General features: G+C 38.5%; 1 protein-coding gene across 5 annotated transcripts in view; it reads right to left on the minus strand.

Annotated features, from left to right (window-relative positions):
* Positions 1-4,256: 4,256 nt before the first annotated feature.
* Positions 4,257-15,877, minus strand: part of Pdk1 (pyruvate dehydrogenase kinase, isozyme 1) — a 35,613-nt gene continuing 23,992 nt past the window's right edge. For 3 of the 5 annotated variants that reach the window (XM_005393209.2, XM_005393213.2, XM_005393212.2), the window contains exons 9-11: positions 12,834-12,944; positions 9,151-9,264; positions 4,257-6,746 (exon numbers count right to left, since the gene is read on the minus strand). In XM_005393209.2, coding sequence (XP_005393266.1) covers positions 6,606-6,746; positions 9,151-9,264; positions 12,834-12,944 — 366 coding nt within the window. In that variant the 3' untranslated portion in view covers positions 4,257-6,605. The remainder of the gene's footprint in view (positions 6,747-9,150; positions 9,265-12,833; positions 12,945-15,877) is intronic. The other 2 variants (XM_005393210.2, XM_005393211.2) reach the window with 2 other exon arrangements.

Raw genomic sequence — 15,877 nt, forward strand, 5'->3', positions numbered from 1 at the left:
GGTTCAACTCCCAATACCAAAAAACAAAAGACCAGGGAGAAGCAAGCCCTCAGAGGGTTCTCATGAGGCCTGGGAGCACCTAAATATGCTGGATGCCTCTGGAGAAGACTCTTCTAGAAGAGCCACTGTTGGGTTCATGAACCTGAAATAATATACTGCAGAATTCACAGCAAAAAATATAGACAAACAAGGAATAATCCAGTTGAAGTTTTAAATTAAAAGCGAACACTCATGGTGACTTGTACCTGAAACACCAGGTTTAATACCAGGTTTAGGACTCTGCCAAATGGCTAATTCCACTCAGTTTGGAGGTGATACTGCAAATATAAATAGGATAATCATGCCTTCCAGTGATAAGCATTTAAGAAAATGCAGTACCCATTTGTAAAATATTCAGAAATATTTTCTTTATGTCTTTAGGTCATTTAGAATCTAAGAATTTTAGAGTGTTGTCTTTATTTAACAGAGTGCATAGCTTTGTGCCTGAGGCAGTCATACTTAAATTGCAGTAAATCAAATTCACTGCACTTAGAATGCTCCTGAGTAAGATTAATTGAAAATAGCAGAAAACCTTATTTCTTTTTGTCAACATCAGAAATACTGAGAAGAATCTCCAATAAAGGAACTTTTATTTCAGAATGTGATTGCAACCTGGAACACACATGCACAGGTCTGAGAGGCCTCTGGTGTGTTCAGAAAACAATGAAAAAGTTGGGGTTTTCATTAGGACAGAAGAAAACACTTGGTATTCTGGAGCTTGGGGGAGTGGCAAGCTGTGAATGGTGGAAGTCAAGTTACTGTAGGAAGCTGTCTTGAGGTCCTAGCCAGCAGTCCCCCACCAACCCACAGTTGCTAAGAAGGAAAGAAGACAGCCTTAAGGCCTAGAAGGGTTTTACAGTGCAGGCCTTCAGAAAATAGTAACCTACGCTGGCTTTTCCCCATAAAATGGCCTCTTAGCACTGTTCTTAGCACTGTTTTAAATGGGTGCGTTTTCATTTGCTCTATTTCCACACCTTTAGGGTAAATAAAATTTCAGATTGTGTTTGCTATGATAGTTAATGTTGGGGATGGCTCTAAGGAATGCATTGTGAGGTGATTATATTTTATTGTTGTGAGAACAGCAGAGTCTACTTACAACAAACGAAAGTGTTACTACGTCAGTGTCACTAGTTGATATAATCTTATGGGACCACACTGGAAGCTAAGTAAGTTAACCTCAGAAGTAGAGAGCAGAATAGTGGGTACCAGATGCAAGAATGGGCAGGGGGACAGGTGATAGGGTATAAACATATGTTAAATAGGAGAAAAAGCTCCAGCACTCCCTAGCACAGTGCAGTAACTACAGTTAACAAGCTATTGTACATTTCAAAACAGATAGAGGGGTAAATGTGAGATGGTGGGTATGCTAATTATTGATTGATCATTACACTTATACAGGCACTGAAATAACACTACCTATAAATATGTATGATTATTTTGGGTGAGTTAAGAATAATTTTTAAAAAGTTTTAAATTGTTATTTGTAGATAATTGTCCAAGAAATACCTTGGGGTATTATTCATTGCCTAAGTTTTAGATTTCTGGTGTCAGGTGTCCCTTATGATTCCACTGGATCCACTGCTTGTCTTTCCCTGCTGCCCCTGAACCTGTTCCCCTAGGACAGGGCCTGCTACAGCCAGACCCAGGGTCAGCCTCTACTCTGAGCCGGGCCAACCTCTTTCCTACAGCCAAAGTTTTGGGTTCACCACCACATAATGCTTTCCTGTCTTACTCCATTCCAGCAGCTGGAAAGAACACAGAGCTTGGCATGAGGTGAGAGGGTGAGGCTGCAGCGATGGCGCAACCAACACAGTGAGAGCTGGTGTCTCGGCGACAGCCTGGGAGGCCTGCTTTGGTTTACTAGAGGCCTACAGGAGTTGTAATCTTTGGCTAGTTTCAACTGCATTTTACAGAAAAGTGTGAACAGCTGGGGCTTGGAAAAGAATTATATACTATGTAACTTACCCAGTTATAGTCTCACAATTAATTGTTTGATTCTATTTCAACACTCGTAAAAAAAAAATGCAGTTATCATTTTGGACCTTTAATTTTTAGACTCAAAGTGTAAGCATGTTGATGTTAGTCTTTGGCTGGTTTAAAACACTCCTTTGAGGACAACACGCACTTTGTTTCTATACACTGATCTTTTCATATTTACCCCCTTACATAATGATGTCACTGTAGAAAAACTCTAGGGTAAGTTCCCAAGGATAATACACAAACCATGCTACAAAACTGGCATGATAAAGACACTACCACTACCTGATGGGCCCAGGATCTCCCTTTGGGGTGATGAAAATGTTTCAGAACTAGATAGAAATGGTAGGTGCACAACACTGCAGGTGTACTGAATGCTACTGAACTGTATTTTAAAATAGTTTCAGGTTATGTGAATCTTAGTAAGAATGTATTTTTTTAAGAAGCTAAGAAAAGGAAGCGCTACTGTAAATCCCTGAAAAGCTGCAAACTTTCACAGGTGTTCTGTATCACCTTTGTTGGACCAAGGAATGAATCCAACTTAATGAATGTTCTTCTGGGATGGCACTCATTACTAAACTGGGGACTTACTATACTGGATTTTGTCTCTGCCACCACTGAGCATTAAAATCGCAAAACCTGATGTTATTGCAGCCACTAACACCAGCCCTAACACTGTTTCTGTATTAGGAACATGACCTTACAACCATGAGGCCCGCTGACAGCCAGATACACATGTCAAAACTCATCCCAGCATATGGAAAACTGCACAGGACTTTGCTTCATGTTGCCAGTGCAGATGCTTTTAATTGGAAACAAGGTCATGGTCTGCATTGCAGAACCGAAGGAGACATGAGGAAGCAAGACTAGTATCACAGAGATTCACTAAAATATAGTCCACTCAAGATTGTGGGCCTCCACAAAGACAAGTACTCAGTACATCTTCCTAGCTATCTGTGTATGCTGAGATTTTAAGTTACAAGAGAGGCTGGAAGAACACTTGCCTAGCATGAGAGGCCCCAGGTTCAATCCCTCTCACTGAAGAAAAAAAAGTAATGCCAGAACCAAGCAAACTAGTAGTATTCTTTTTTTAGAGTGAAAAAATTCCTTCACTAGTATTTTTTTTTTTTTTTTTTTGGTTTTGGCTTTTCTCCGGTACCAGGAACCGAACTCACAACCTTGCACTTGCCAGGCAGGTGCTTTTGCCGCTGAGCTAAATCCCCAGCCCCTCCTTCACTAGTATTAACCATATTATTTTTAAAGTATATTGAGCTTAACTATAAAATTAATTTTGGGGGAGCCAAGCATAGTGTTGCATGTCTGTAATCCCAGCACTCTGGGAGGCTGAGGGAGGATCACAAGCTCAAACCCAGCTGGGCCAACTTAGTGACTTAGCAAGCCCTTGTTCCAAAATAAAAGATAAAATAGAAATGTAGCTTACTGCAAGGGTCCTGGTTCAATTTCTGGTACTGCAATAATACTAATTATTTGGGTCAGAAATTAATCGTAAATGATGAAAAGTACCTCCAGCAAAACCATGTTTGCAAGCCACCTAACTCGACCCTGATTATCTGTCCTTTGAAGCTTCAGAGTGTGTACAACTGAAATTGGTTCACTGGCTTGTTCTCTCAAATTAGGTATTTACAGAACCACTGTGGGACCATAAAGCTAATTGTTCTTCCTCCCTCTGGAGTTCTGCTCAGGAACTACTGGCTTCAACAATAAAGGGAATTTGTGGTGCCCATATCCTATCAAGGGGGAACAGGACAGGATGTATATTTGACAAGAAGTTTAGTTAGGACCTTCAACTGGTGTAAGTAGAGAGTAGTGCTGATTCAATTAAGGCTTTTCCTACAACTACTTCAAATTTCAAAATTATTTATAGGTTTTCAAACTCACACAACAGATCTCCATTTATGCAGTAAGTTGGTCTTTTGTGGGATGCTTGGATAATGAAAAGCTAGGATAATCCATGCAAATCCTACCTCTTTTTTTTCCAAAATACACATTAGAAATTTAAATTCCAAACAATTCTTCTATCGAAAAATTAGATTTAGTGAAAGCCAACCAGCTACAAGTTTTTGAAATTTAAGTTCCAAATAATTCTTCTACTGAAAATCCTAAGATTTAGTACAAGTTTTAAATGTTTATAGAATACTGAGCCTTATGGATGTGAGACTCCTATTTAAAAGGCATGATTTTTAAAAACCTAAATTGACTCAGTTTATTTCCCAAAGTAGTTGATTCATGTGTTTAGTTTATTGCCACACAGAAGATACTTTACAAAATAATACGGTAGACCTCCACTTTGATATCTTTATGTAAAAACTTCACAGTTTAAGAAAGTGATCATTATTAGGTATGGAGACATCAAAGGCCAGCCAGCATTTTAAATTATGGGGCAGAAGATTTTTGCTAACCCTCCCTAAAAAATGTTGGCATGTTCATTAACTGCCCAGGTCATAAAAGTCAGCATCCACTTCTTGACCTTCAACATATTTTTATATCTACCTTGGCTAACATTAATGCTGGTAGACAAAAGGGTGCATACGAGAATTTAAAAACCATTTGGGCAGCCCAGTGACTTAAAACCAACCAGGAAAAAGCTCTCCCAGAATTAATTTTGTCCATTACCACAATAACAAAGTAAAAAGATGTTAACCTTAAAAAGCCAAAGGAAAACAATTTCACTTTTCCTTTGAAAACATTTCTTAGCTCTCAACTATACAGAGAAAAACTAATTTTCTTGGGGTAGGGAAGATTATCTCATAAGTAAAAACATCAAGTTTAGTTGTACAAATATCTAATTTAGGAAAGAGTATTTTAATTCAAAGGATTCTAAAATATTTCATCCCTACAAGTTTAAAGCTAAAAAACTGTAATGCACTGAACTAATATAAGTCAAGCATTAACATATTCTATTGCTTTCCACAAAACCCATGCTAAGAAACAGCAGTAGGTGAGGGAAGATGTGTATCTTTTTCAACACTGAGTCAGATTAGATACAAAGCCCTGAGCCACTGGCAGGTCTCTGAGTCTCATGATCCTCTTCTCTTAAATGAGGGCTGGGACTAGCATCCCTTCCAAATCTACAGATTTACATACTTTTTTTTTCCCTGACAGGTATAAGAATTCTACTTTGTGGTATATGATTTGACTTTTTAAAAAACTTTACTTATTTAAGATGCAGTGTGATTTGATACACGTATAAAATGTGTAGTTTCAATGAATTTCCCCACCGTCTTAAAAGATGAGGAGTGAAGTTCACAGCCTCCTGGACTTGCCTGTGGATGATGTGATCAGCAGGGACAGCCTGGGCTCTGGCTCCACTTCTGTGTGTCTCTAGGTCACTCTGTACCACTTGCTCTTTAGCATTTTGTTTTGAAGACCAATAAAGTTATAATAATATCTCAAAGTACTTATAAATTACAAATTACTATACAAATGCAAAAGACTGTTGTAATAAACACAAGTGGAGCTTTCCCTGATAACAGAATTTGGACATTTTTAGAAAATATATGTTCTTTCTTGCCTCTTAAACTAAAAACAAGGAGACCCTTTGGCACCAAACAATTCTCCTACAGTATTTTGTTCTCTTGCTTCTAATGATGCATCTAGCTGTACCAAGTCTGAGATCAGGGGTCTAGAAATCTGACCTTTAAATAAGTGGAAACCAAAACCTAAAGATCTCTCTGTTACTTCAGAGCTGTCCACTTTAAAAGAGCAGTTCTAATCAGGCAAAAATCAGACTCACATTAGAAATGTTTTACAAATTGAGATCCCTGGGCTATAGTCCTAGAGGTTCTGATTATGTCTGGAGTGGAACCCAGAAAAATCCTACTGTTTTCAAAAGCTCCCCAGGTAATTTCAGCAATTAATTCAATTTTAGGGACTTGATGCTTTGCCTTAAATCTATTCTTTGTAATTTTAGTACCTGCTAATTTGTTCTCCTTGCACTAATCACAAGCACACTTGGAACAGACTGCCATGATCTTGCCGTAGCTCCACAGGAAGCTAGTCATTAACATCTATTTCAATCAAATTATAAAACGACTGACTGAATTCAGAACTAAGGAGGCTGGTTCTACACCTACAACTGCGCTATGCTTTACTTTCAGTTGGTCACTGATAAACATGAAAAGCATTTTATCAGTACTAAAAAAAAGATGGTAGAACTCCAAATAACAGAAAGACAGCTAACCAGCTAATAAGTATTATTTAGAAAATGTTTCTAGTAGACGTAAGTGAAACATATATATATATATATATTTTTTTTTTTTTTTTAAGTACCCACTTCTTATATAAACCCAAAGACTTCCATGGTTCTGAAGTCTACCATAAAGAATAAAGTTGACCAAACTACGGTTGTTTAAAAAATATGTTCAATTAACTGTGAAAATACACATGTAAAATAGGTGTACCCTTATCCTTTAACAGGCACAAATAGAATTCAGTTTCCATTTATTCTACTCAAAGAGTTAACTGTGAAAATGACATATGAAGTATTTGGTATAATAGAGGTGTGAACAGTATCTCCTCCAAATTTAGCATCGAAACCACACTTGGACTTTTCAGGTGTCCCAAGTGCCTCAGGTGCTGCGGAATGTTGTCATGTCCTTTGGCTCTCTGCTGGGGACACACCAGTCGTCAGCCTCGTGGTTGGTATTGTAATGCTTCCAGGCAGCTTTGTTGTATACTGGGAGTCTCTCAATTGATTCTGTTGACAGAGCCTGAAAAAATAAAGCAGGACCTCTAAGTCGGGCATTTTTAGGAATTCATTTTTTGAGAAAATATTCAATGCAAAAAGATCACTGCAAATTAAATAGTCTTGGTATCCTGTTAATCACAACACTATCTATAAACATTTTTAAGGTGTACATATTTGAATCATGTTATTTACCAAATTATGGCATTAACTCATTTGCATGTTGACTAAATTTCTTGCCTGCAGTAATTTCCAGCCAGCCTGGAAGGTGCCAGATTGAAGTTTTAACATGAGTGTATTAGATGCCTCTTAAAAGCATGAGCCAGAGCAGAAGTTACATATTTGAAAGTCAGCTAAGTACAAAGCATAAAAAATGGACATATGAACCTTAATATATGTTGACACATTTAATGATATCTACTTTAATTACTGGTAAAAATAATTTTTTTCAGTATAGTAACCTTACTTTTAAAAACTCATCTTAATATTATTAACAGCCATGTGGGATGGCACATTCCTGTTAAGCCTAGCTACTTAAGAAGCCAAAGCAGAAGACTGCAAGTCCAAGGTCAGCCTGGACAACTCAGCAAGACCTGTCTCGAAAAACAGAAAAAAGACTGAGGATGTAGCTGAGTGTGATGGTCCTGTGTTCAGCCCTCAGAACTGCAAACTTAATTAATTAATTCAGTCAGTACATATAAAACTATGTCTAAGGCATCTGGGCTTTTGCATGAATAATTCTAGACCCTGGGTTTGATCCTATTTTCTTCTGAAATTAAAGCCACTAATTTTAGTCATATAATATCTGATTGCTATATTATGCATAATTTCATACTTCCAATATATCACTACCATTAATACACTGTTCTATTTCAGCTTCCTGTACATCACTGGAAGCTGCAATAAACTACATTCCCAAGTTGGGGGTGTGGCTCTATGGCAGAGCACTTGCCTAGCACATGTAAGAGCTTGGAGTCAACCCTTAGTATTGAAAAAAAAAAAAAAAAAAAATTACATTCCTTATGATGTTCCTAAAGTCAGGACTTTTCAGTATTTCAACCTCAGACCAATCACTGGTATTCTCTGAGATGCAGAAAATATTAAACCAAAAATTTCAGTCTGATAATCCAAAGTATTATCTTTGATGTTGGTGTTAACATTTATTGTCTGCTATTTTTTTCCAAAATGGAACTAAAAATCTTTCAATTATGTGTTCTTTTTATAAACTGTTGAATTTCTTGATCTACAGGCTGGTTAAAAATGCCACATTTGGTGATAAAAATGTTGCCATTTTAAAGTTCCTCATTACTGACATGGTTAAGGAAAAACAGAAGTATTATCTACAAAGAACTTACTCTTCAGATGAATTTATTTTTTCTCAAATTCTCCAGCATTTCCTATAAAACTGGTGCCACCTAGTGGTCACACAAGCAACTAGCGTCACTAATATAGGCACCAGTTGTCTGTGGCTCACCCCACAGCTTTTCCATCCCTGTAAAATATACTGAGCCCTCCCTAAGTGCACTGAATACCACAAGTCAGTAGGCTAAGAGCTTCTGCTCCTACCAGGTAAGCTATCTGCTTACTAAGTCACCTGTGCTTGTTCCCACATCTGTTTATGCACTGACATCTGTCACTGTAATTGTAACATTTAATCAAGTACTACAATAAACAAAGCACACACACACACACACCAAAAGGGAGGGTGTGATTTTTGCATTCAAAACAATGATGAATGTTTTGGAAGGACTCATGAGGGAAAATCTGCTATCAAGACGGGCACGGTAGTGTATACCTGTAATCTCAGCTATGTGGGAGGCAGAGGGAGAAGGACTACAAGTTTGAGGTGAGTCTGGGCAACTTAGAAAATTAATGACTAGAGCTGTAGCTCAATGACAGAATGCTTGCCAAACACATACCAAGGCCCTGGGTTCAATCCTTAGAACTGCAAAACAAATATAAACAACAACCACAAAACAACTGCTGTCAAATCAATCAGAAGATATCTTTAAAAGATTATAAAAAACTCCCAAAAGATCAAACACTTGGTTATTTCTTCATTTAAAAAAAACTGAAATGGTGCATTGTAGGTACAGCTTGTGCAGGAAAGACAACATGTAGACCCCTATGCACATCAGAAGATTGGTGAATCAACATCCATTCATATGCTTCATGTTAAAATTACATATGCATGGCATATAACTTTATGATTTCTCAATTTCTCTTTCAATTACCAACCACAGTCCTGTTCATTACAGGTAAGAATGTTTCCGCAGTCAAGAAGATCAACTGCCAAAACAAGGAAGATCCCCTGTAAATGTTTTTGTATTCAAACAGCATAAGTAGAGTAAAATTTCTTTATAATTAAATTTGGCACTTTTTGTTATCACTGAAAGAAATTTGGTTAAATCAAGGAGACCAGTTATTACCTTAATGTAGATAACAGCATCTGTGCCATAGCCCTCCAAGGAATACAGCTTCAGGTCCCCCTGGAAGTACTGAGCATACAGACGCGATATGGGCAACCCATAACCAAAACCGGCCTGTTTGATGAGAAAAACAAGACCCTACTCAGCCACACACTGAAATACTTTTCTAATTAAGATAAATCCAGCTAGGGTTCTCCCCAGGGCTATCTGATCCTGCATGTGAGAGATCTGCTAACATGTAAATGTTAATAACGATTAAGCTGAAGCTTAGCTGAATACAGTAACTGATCCGTATGGTTATGTAAAACTCTTCATTCTTTCTATAACATGACTTCTGGTAGTTTAGAAAAAGCAGATTGCTTTTCTTCACTGGTCTGCTCTAGGGTATCCTTTCGGTAACATTATATAAAATATATTCTCTTTTTAGGAGCAAGAGTAGAAAAAGCTTTTTTTGTAACCTTAATAAATGTATCTCATGACTTTACACTATGTATTCCTAGCCTGTGTCCTGAACCAGAAGTAATCTACCATAGGTCTACTTTCTTAATTCTCATTGACAGGTCACTTCCTTGCTTAAAAATCTTCAAAGCATACCACCACTCCTACTCTCCCAACTCACTTCCTTAGTGATAAAAAACCAAGCTTCTAAAAAGAGCTCTCAAGACTTGATAAGATCAACTGCCTGCCTCCCACTTTCCCACCTACTAGAACCGTATTACCCACCCTTAAGTTCCTTAAACACATCACTTCTGTCTGTCGTCTTCATCCTGTCCCCAGTTGTGTGAAATGACCTCTTCCCAGATAAATTCTACTTTAAGCTCTTTAATATAAAACAAAACATAAGAATGAAGGTAAAAAGATTTCTATTACCAAGTCATATGGTTAGTGACAGTCCACACATCATTTTTGGAGTTTATATGGACTTAGCAATCAGTGCGTTATTAACAAACCTACAAGCTGGCTTTACCTTCCACTAGCTCTTGCTCAACTTTTCTAACCCGTGTTTCTATTTGTCCTCCAAGTTAACTATCCAGATTCCACACTGCTCCCTGCCCAGGGGGGCTGAGATGAATGGATTGATTATGTCAATGGATTCCCATGCCATCAGCTTCCTGAGGGTCTTGCCACTGAGGAAGCCCACAGAGGCCAAAGAAAAACAAGGCAGGTGTTCATTACCCAGGTTCCTGTGGAAATTTTCCTGCTTCTAGGTTATGTTCACTTTGTCTTCTCCTCATCCCTTTAATTCAGGCTTGTTATGTTACATCCAGATGTTCCCTAAGAGCCTCATGGGCTCATACATGGGACTTTTGGAAAGTGATTGGAAGTGACTGGATTAGGGGAGTTTACAGCTCACTGGCTGTTAGATGGGATCTGGTTGGAAAAGGTGATCTCTGGGAGTGTGTCCCAAACAGGTTTATCTCCCTCCTATTCCTCTTCTGACTGCACTTTCTGTTCTTTGTGACTACCATGCCCCTCTGCTATGCTGCCCTGCCTTGCACCCAGCTGACAGGACTGAAACCTCTGCAAACTGTGAATAAACCCTTTCTCCTTTAAGTTGCAGGTATCAGGAGTTTTGTCCCAGCAGTGAGGAAAGTGGCTAAGACAAGACTGGTGACATTTTTGCAGTAAAGAAGGCTATTTACAAAGAGACTAATCATGTGTAAGTGTGGATTAGGACAGTACAGGAACCCCGTCTCCCTGTAAGTAAGCCTTCCTTGAACTATCACAATTTGCACGTTACACTCATCTCCTCTTGAGGCTCTGCCTGAAACATTAACTGGTTCCAGAAGTGGCCCTAAGCAAATTGCATGAGCAGGTGATACCTGACCTGCTTTTTCACTGTCTACTGACCACACCTGAGGACTCATAGGACTTCATCTATGAATAGTTAATAGAAAAGAAAACAGCCTATGTGCTGGTACCAGCCCTACTCACCACAAACCTCTGAGGGGCACGGGCAGGCCTGAAAGACAGGTGAGAGTAAACCCTACCAGCTCGGGCAGTGGCAATAGGCTGGCTGGTTGAGGAACAAAAGCGGTAACTGACGAACAGGACAGTTCTGCTCTTTGTGTCTACCACGCCCCTGTGCTACGCTGCCCTGCCCTGGAAGACAGACATGTGGGTGCTCCTCTCTGAACAGGTTTTGTATTTCAAGATGTTCTTCCATGCAGATACCCACCAGAAGGCATCCATGTAGAGGAAGCACCAATAACCTCGTGGCCACTCCTGCATTTAACAGGCATCCTCTCTCCAGCTGCCCAGTGCTTGCTGAATGGGTCCACGTACAAAGTGGTCATGGCAGCAGGAAGGAGGCTCTGCAAGAACCTAACAGTCTCACTCTGGCCAAGGCTACACAGACATTTAGGGGAGCCTCTCCTATGTCCATCCTCTATTTCCTTAAAAATTCACATAAATCCTGTACCCTAAAACAATAATGATATGGTATTTACTATGAGCTAGGTACGATAAAAAGCATTTCTACATATATTAACTCCTTTAATTCTTACAATAACTCCATTCTTCAAGTTAGGGAAATAGTGAAGTCAATAACTGGTTCACAAAGCCATACACCTCTCTGATGTGTTGGAATCAGGAATGAAAATAGCTTAGATTCCAGAGCATGGAGGACTAGTCCCCTATGTTACTCTCCACACAAATTCTTCAGTATGTTTCCTACTAACCCAGCATCTCCCTTCTCTCCCCCTACTTCTTACAGTAAAACTAAAATTCTAAAAAGATGCCTGTGTTTATCATTCATCTGCCCTACGGCATACACATACCCACTCATGGGAGCTACACATCCCACATGGAGAAGCACATTCCTCAATCATTTCAAAAGTTTGCTGAGATGAGATCCCCGTAGTGTTTTCAGTGTCACAAGGAAAACTATCAGAATAAAGTCCTTCTGGTAACTTCCTAGAAAGGGGTCTAAAATAGATCCTTCATATACCATATTTCATCAGGGTACAGCTTGCCACCAGTGAATATGCCAAAAGTTGCAAAGCCTGAAAGAACAGAGTTCTTCTAGAATTAAAAGACAAACTTTGGCAAAGTGCTACTTTGTGAGATTAGGGGGTAAGGATAGTATAAAGTCAATTCACAGGCTCATTTTAGCCTGAAAATAGATAATACTAAGCTCAATAAAAACACCATCAAAATAATTATAATTTGAGCCTATTTCACACTAGTGATTAAACATTATCTGAATTTCAGTCTTATTTCTGGGTTTAGAATGTGACAACTTTCTAATTACAAATATTTGAGAAAAAAGGCAACATTAAAGATGAAATCAGTGTCAATCAAATACTAGTAAAGCCAATAACTTATCCTTCACATCAGAAAGTGTATCAAAATATAATAATCAATACTATTAAAACCAGTAGTTTATTCTTCAGATTACAAATAGTACACCACAACATGGTTTACCATAGGAAATCTGTTATTCACCATCAAGCTCAACAGCACGAACTCTAATAAAACAATCATCTTTCCTGTGCCCATTTCAATTTTTTAAAAAAGTGTTCTAAAGACTGTCTCAACTTTGAGGCAAGTGTGAGCTTCTAAGGGCTTCCCCTCTTCCTTGTGGAGCACCTTATACAATTAGCTTAGTTGGTTTACTGGGTAGCTGGAGCCTTTGGAAGGTGATTCACAGAATCTCAACTCGCTGTTTCTGGATCACATACCAGGGGCGCAGCTCGGGAAGTCTCCACACGTGGCCGCGGTGCAGTTGAATACATGTAGTTGAAGAGTCTGTCAATCTTCCTCAAAGGGACACCACCTCCTCGGTCACTCATCTGAGATTAAAAGAGGATCATGCTCTATGACCAGCTGTCATAAACAGCGAATTACAACCTGTACACAGCATCACAGTTTTAACTGCTGGAAGGAGTGCTGCTTTTGAAAGTCCAAGCTGCAAACACAAATATTTCATTTCCCTCGGTGTAGCAACAAAACTCCTTTAATATGTGAAATTCTAACTGTACTACACAAAGCACTGCTGTGGCTTTGTGCACCTATCTTTCCTCAAGCCCCAGTACCATGGCACTACAGCACAGAACTGGGCCAACTAACTAGCCTATCAGTTTGTTATTTCTTTCTGGTAGGCAATGAGGTAACTAGGATCAAATTAAAAGTGCAAGTACTCTTTGATCCTGCAATACTACTTCCAGAAATATATTCCAAGGAAACAAACACAAAAGTATGTGAAGTATGTGTGAGAATATGCATCATAGCTCTGAGTACTTCAAACTGAATAACAGCCTAAACAGGAGGTTACTTAAACCGCATTCTAAAATGGAATACTATTTAGCCATTTAAATATTATGTAGACCAGCCAGGCATGATAGTGCACACCTGTAATCCCAGCACTTGGGAGGCTGAGAAAGGAGGACTGCTCCAAGCTCGAGTCAGCCTGGACTACACAGAGTGACCCAGTCTAAAAAAAATAATAAGTGAACTTTGTAGAACTGTGTATACTGGCACGAGAAATGTCTACACAATATTGTTGGACAGAAATGAGCACGATACGACGTATTTGTAATTCTAATGTAAAAATTGAATCATAAAAAAGGTTTGCAGCAATATATAATTTCTGATTTTGGAATGAGTAATTTTCTTGTCTTCTTTAGGGTTCTCTGATTTTTTTTCACAATTACTTTTTTTATTAAAACAGTATAATTTATGGGGCTGGGGATTTAGCTCAGCGGCAAAAGCGCCTGCCTGGCAAGCGCAAGGTCGTGAGTTCGGTTCCCAGTACCAGAGAAAAACCAAAAACAAACAAACAAACAAAAAAAAACAGTATAATTTTCACTTTTTAGGAAGAAAAAAACAGAAGCACAAGTGGTTACACAGGAACCCAGACAACTTTCTTTGGAGTTGAAAGGTACACAAGTCTTTCAACTCAAATAATCATATCGAAGATTAAAATTATGGTAATTTATTTACACATTGTTTTCCCTCACAGTTAATACAGACTTATTTTCCTGGCTGGTACAGCCTATAGGCTAATCTACTGCAGCCATTTTTCTTTGTCACAAAATCTAAGTTGATTCTTACAGTTTAGTTTTTATATTATTTTAAAAATGTTTGTAATATGCATATACTTTTATTATAACAGAAATTATATTTAAATTTTAATTTTTTACAGTGTTAGCAATTGAACCTAAGTCCTTGGACATGCTAGATAAACACTTTTATCAACTATGTACGCAGGCCTATTTTAATTTTCAAAATTAAAATTCTGCCTTGAAATAGCATTTGAAGGTCTGCCTCTGCTACATCTCAAACTAAGCAATTATAGAATAAAACTAGATGAAGACTTATTAAGAACTTATGTGTAGCATTATCCTTGAAATTGCCCTTGGCTATGAATTGAAAGCCCTATGAAGTGATGCATTTTAATAAGACAAAGAGAGATCTGGGCATTTTGGGAAGTCTCAGTTTGTTAATTATTCATTCATCCTTCAATTCATTGCTCTGCTGCACATTTGCTGGTAACATCAGTAAGATGTGTGGGCATTCTGTAAATATTAAGTAAGCAACATATTAGACCAGACATTAAGGTAGACCCAAATAAATATTTCCTGATTTTCCTTAACCTCTAACCAGAGAAATTGTAGTAATATAGCAGGTACAAAGTAAGAAGTGATTTCCAACAGCAAGCTGCCTGAGGATAGCATAGGAGCTGAATAGAAGAGACAGGATCTATGGGACTGAGAAATGCAGAATCTTACTAGAGGCAGAAGGGGTACACTAAGCCATGGGAACATGGTTAAATAGTGATAAAGGGGCTGGACGCGGTGCACACACCAGTAATGTCAGCTAACTGTGAGACAGAGACAAGGATGATCACAAGTTTGAGTTCTGCTGGAGCAACTTAGCAAGACCCAGTCTCATAATTTAAAAAATTCTTTGAAAAGGGCCAGGATGTAGCTGAGTGGTAGAGCATTCCTGGGTTTGACCTCTCTCAAAAAAAGTTATGAAGGGAACCTCCTTCACTTTGCAGCCAATACCACAATAAAGTGGAACCATGGATTTTAAAGTAGTCAAGAGAGTTTCCAAGAGAGTTGTAATAGATGATCAGATCTGAGTTCTTCTGGAAGAGGGAGGGATAATGGAGAAGACACATTTGGTATACATTCTCCTACTTCAAGCACTCTGACGATAAATACATTGACAGAGAGAAACTAAACATCCCCCTGATTAAAGTCACTTAGAGAAAAGAAATCTAGAATGTGAACATTTAGCATGTGCCAAGAAGAACAGAATATGAAGAGATAACGCAACAGGGAAGTCAAGGAAATTTGCCCTATTATTTTTTAAGTTTTCTCTTCAGTGCACAAAATCACCACTTCTCAATGTCATGTAGCCAAAATCTGCCATCTTTCACTTCCTATTCCTCATAACCCTGGGCTGCCTGGGCTAGCTCATGTGAATTTCAGGCCCAGCACAAAGGAACCAGTACCCACCCGATGACAGCTTTACACCAGGGCACTTCCCAGCCCTGTACTCACCTAGAACCACTGCAGTTTCTTTTCACTGTCAAGTCTGTAAAATCACCAAAGGTGAATGAATTGAGATATTTAAATTTTGATTGAAATGATATGTGTTTAAGTCCCCAGCCTAGCAAAAAGAGATATGTGGCTATAACACATTATTTACTGAAGACAGACCATACACAAAATTTGAAATAACAGGATTATAACAACAACAACAAAAAGCTAAAAAA

Source organism: Chinchilla lanigera, unplaced genomic scaffold (genome assembly GCF_000276665.1).
Source record: "Chinchilla lanigera isolate Chin_1 unplaced genomic scaffold, ChiLan1.0 scaffold00048, whole genome shotgun sequence".
Lineage (NCBI taxonomy): Eukaryota > Metazoa > Chordata > Mammalia > Rodentia > Chinchillidae > Chinchilla > Chinchilla lanigera.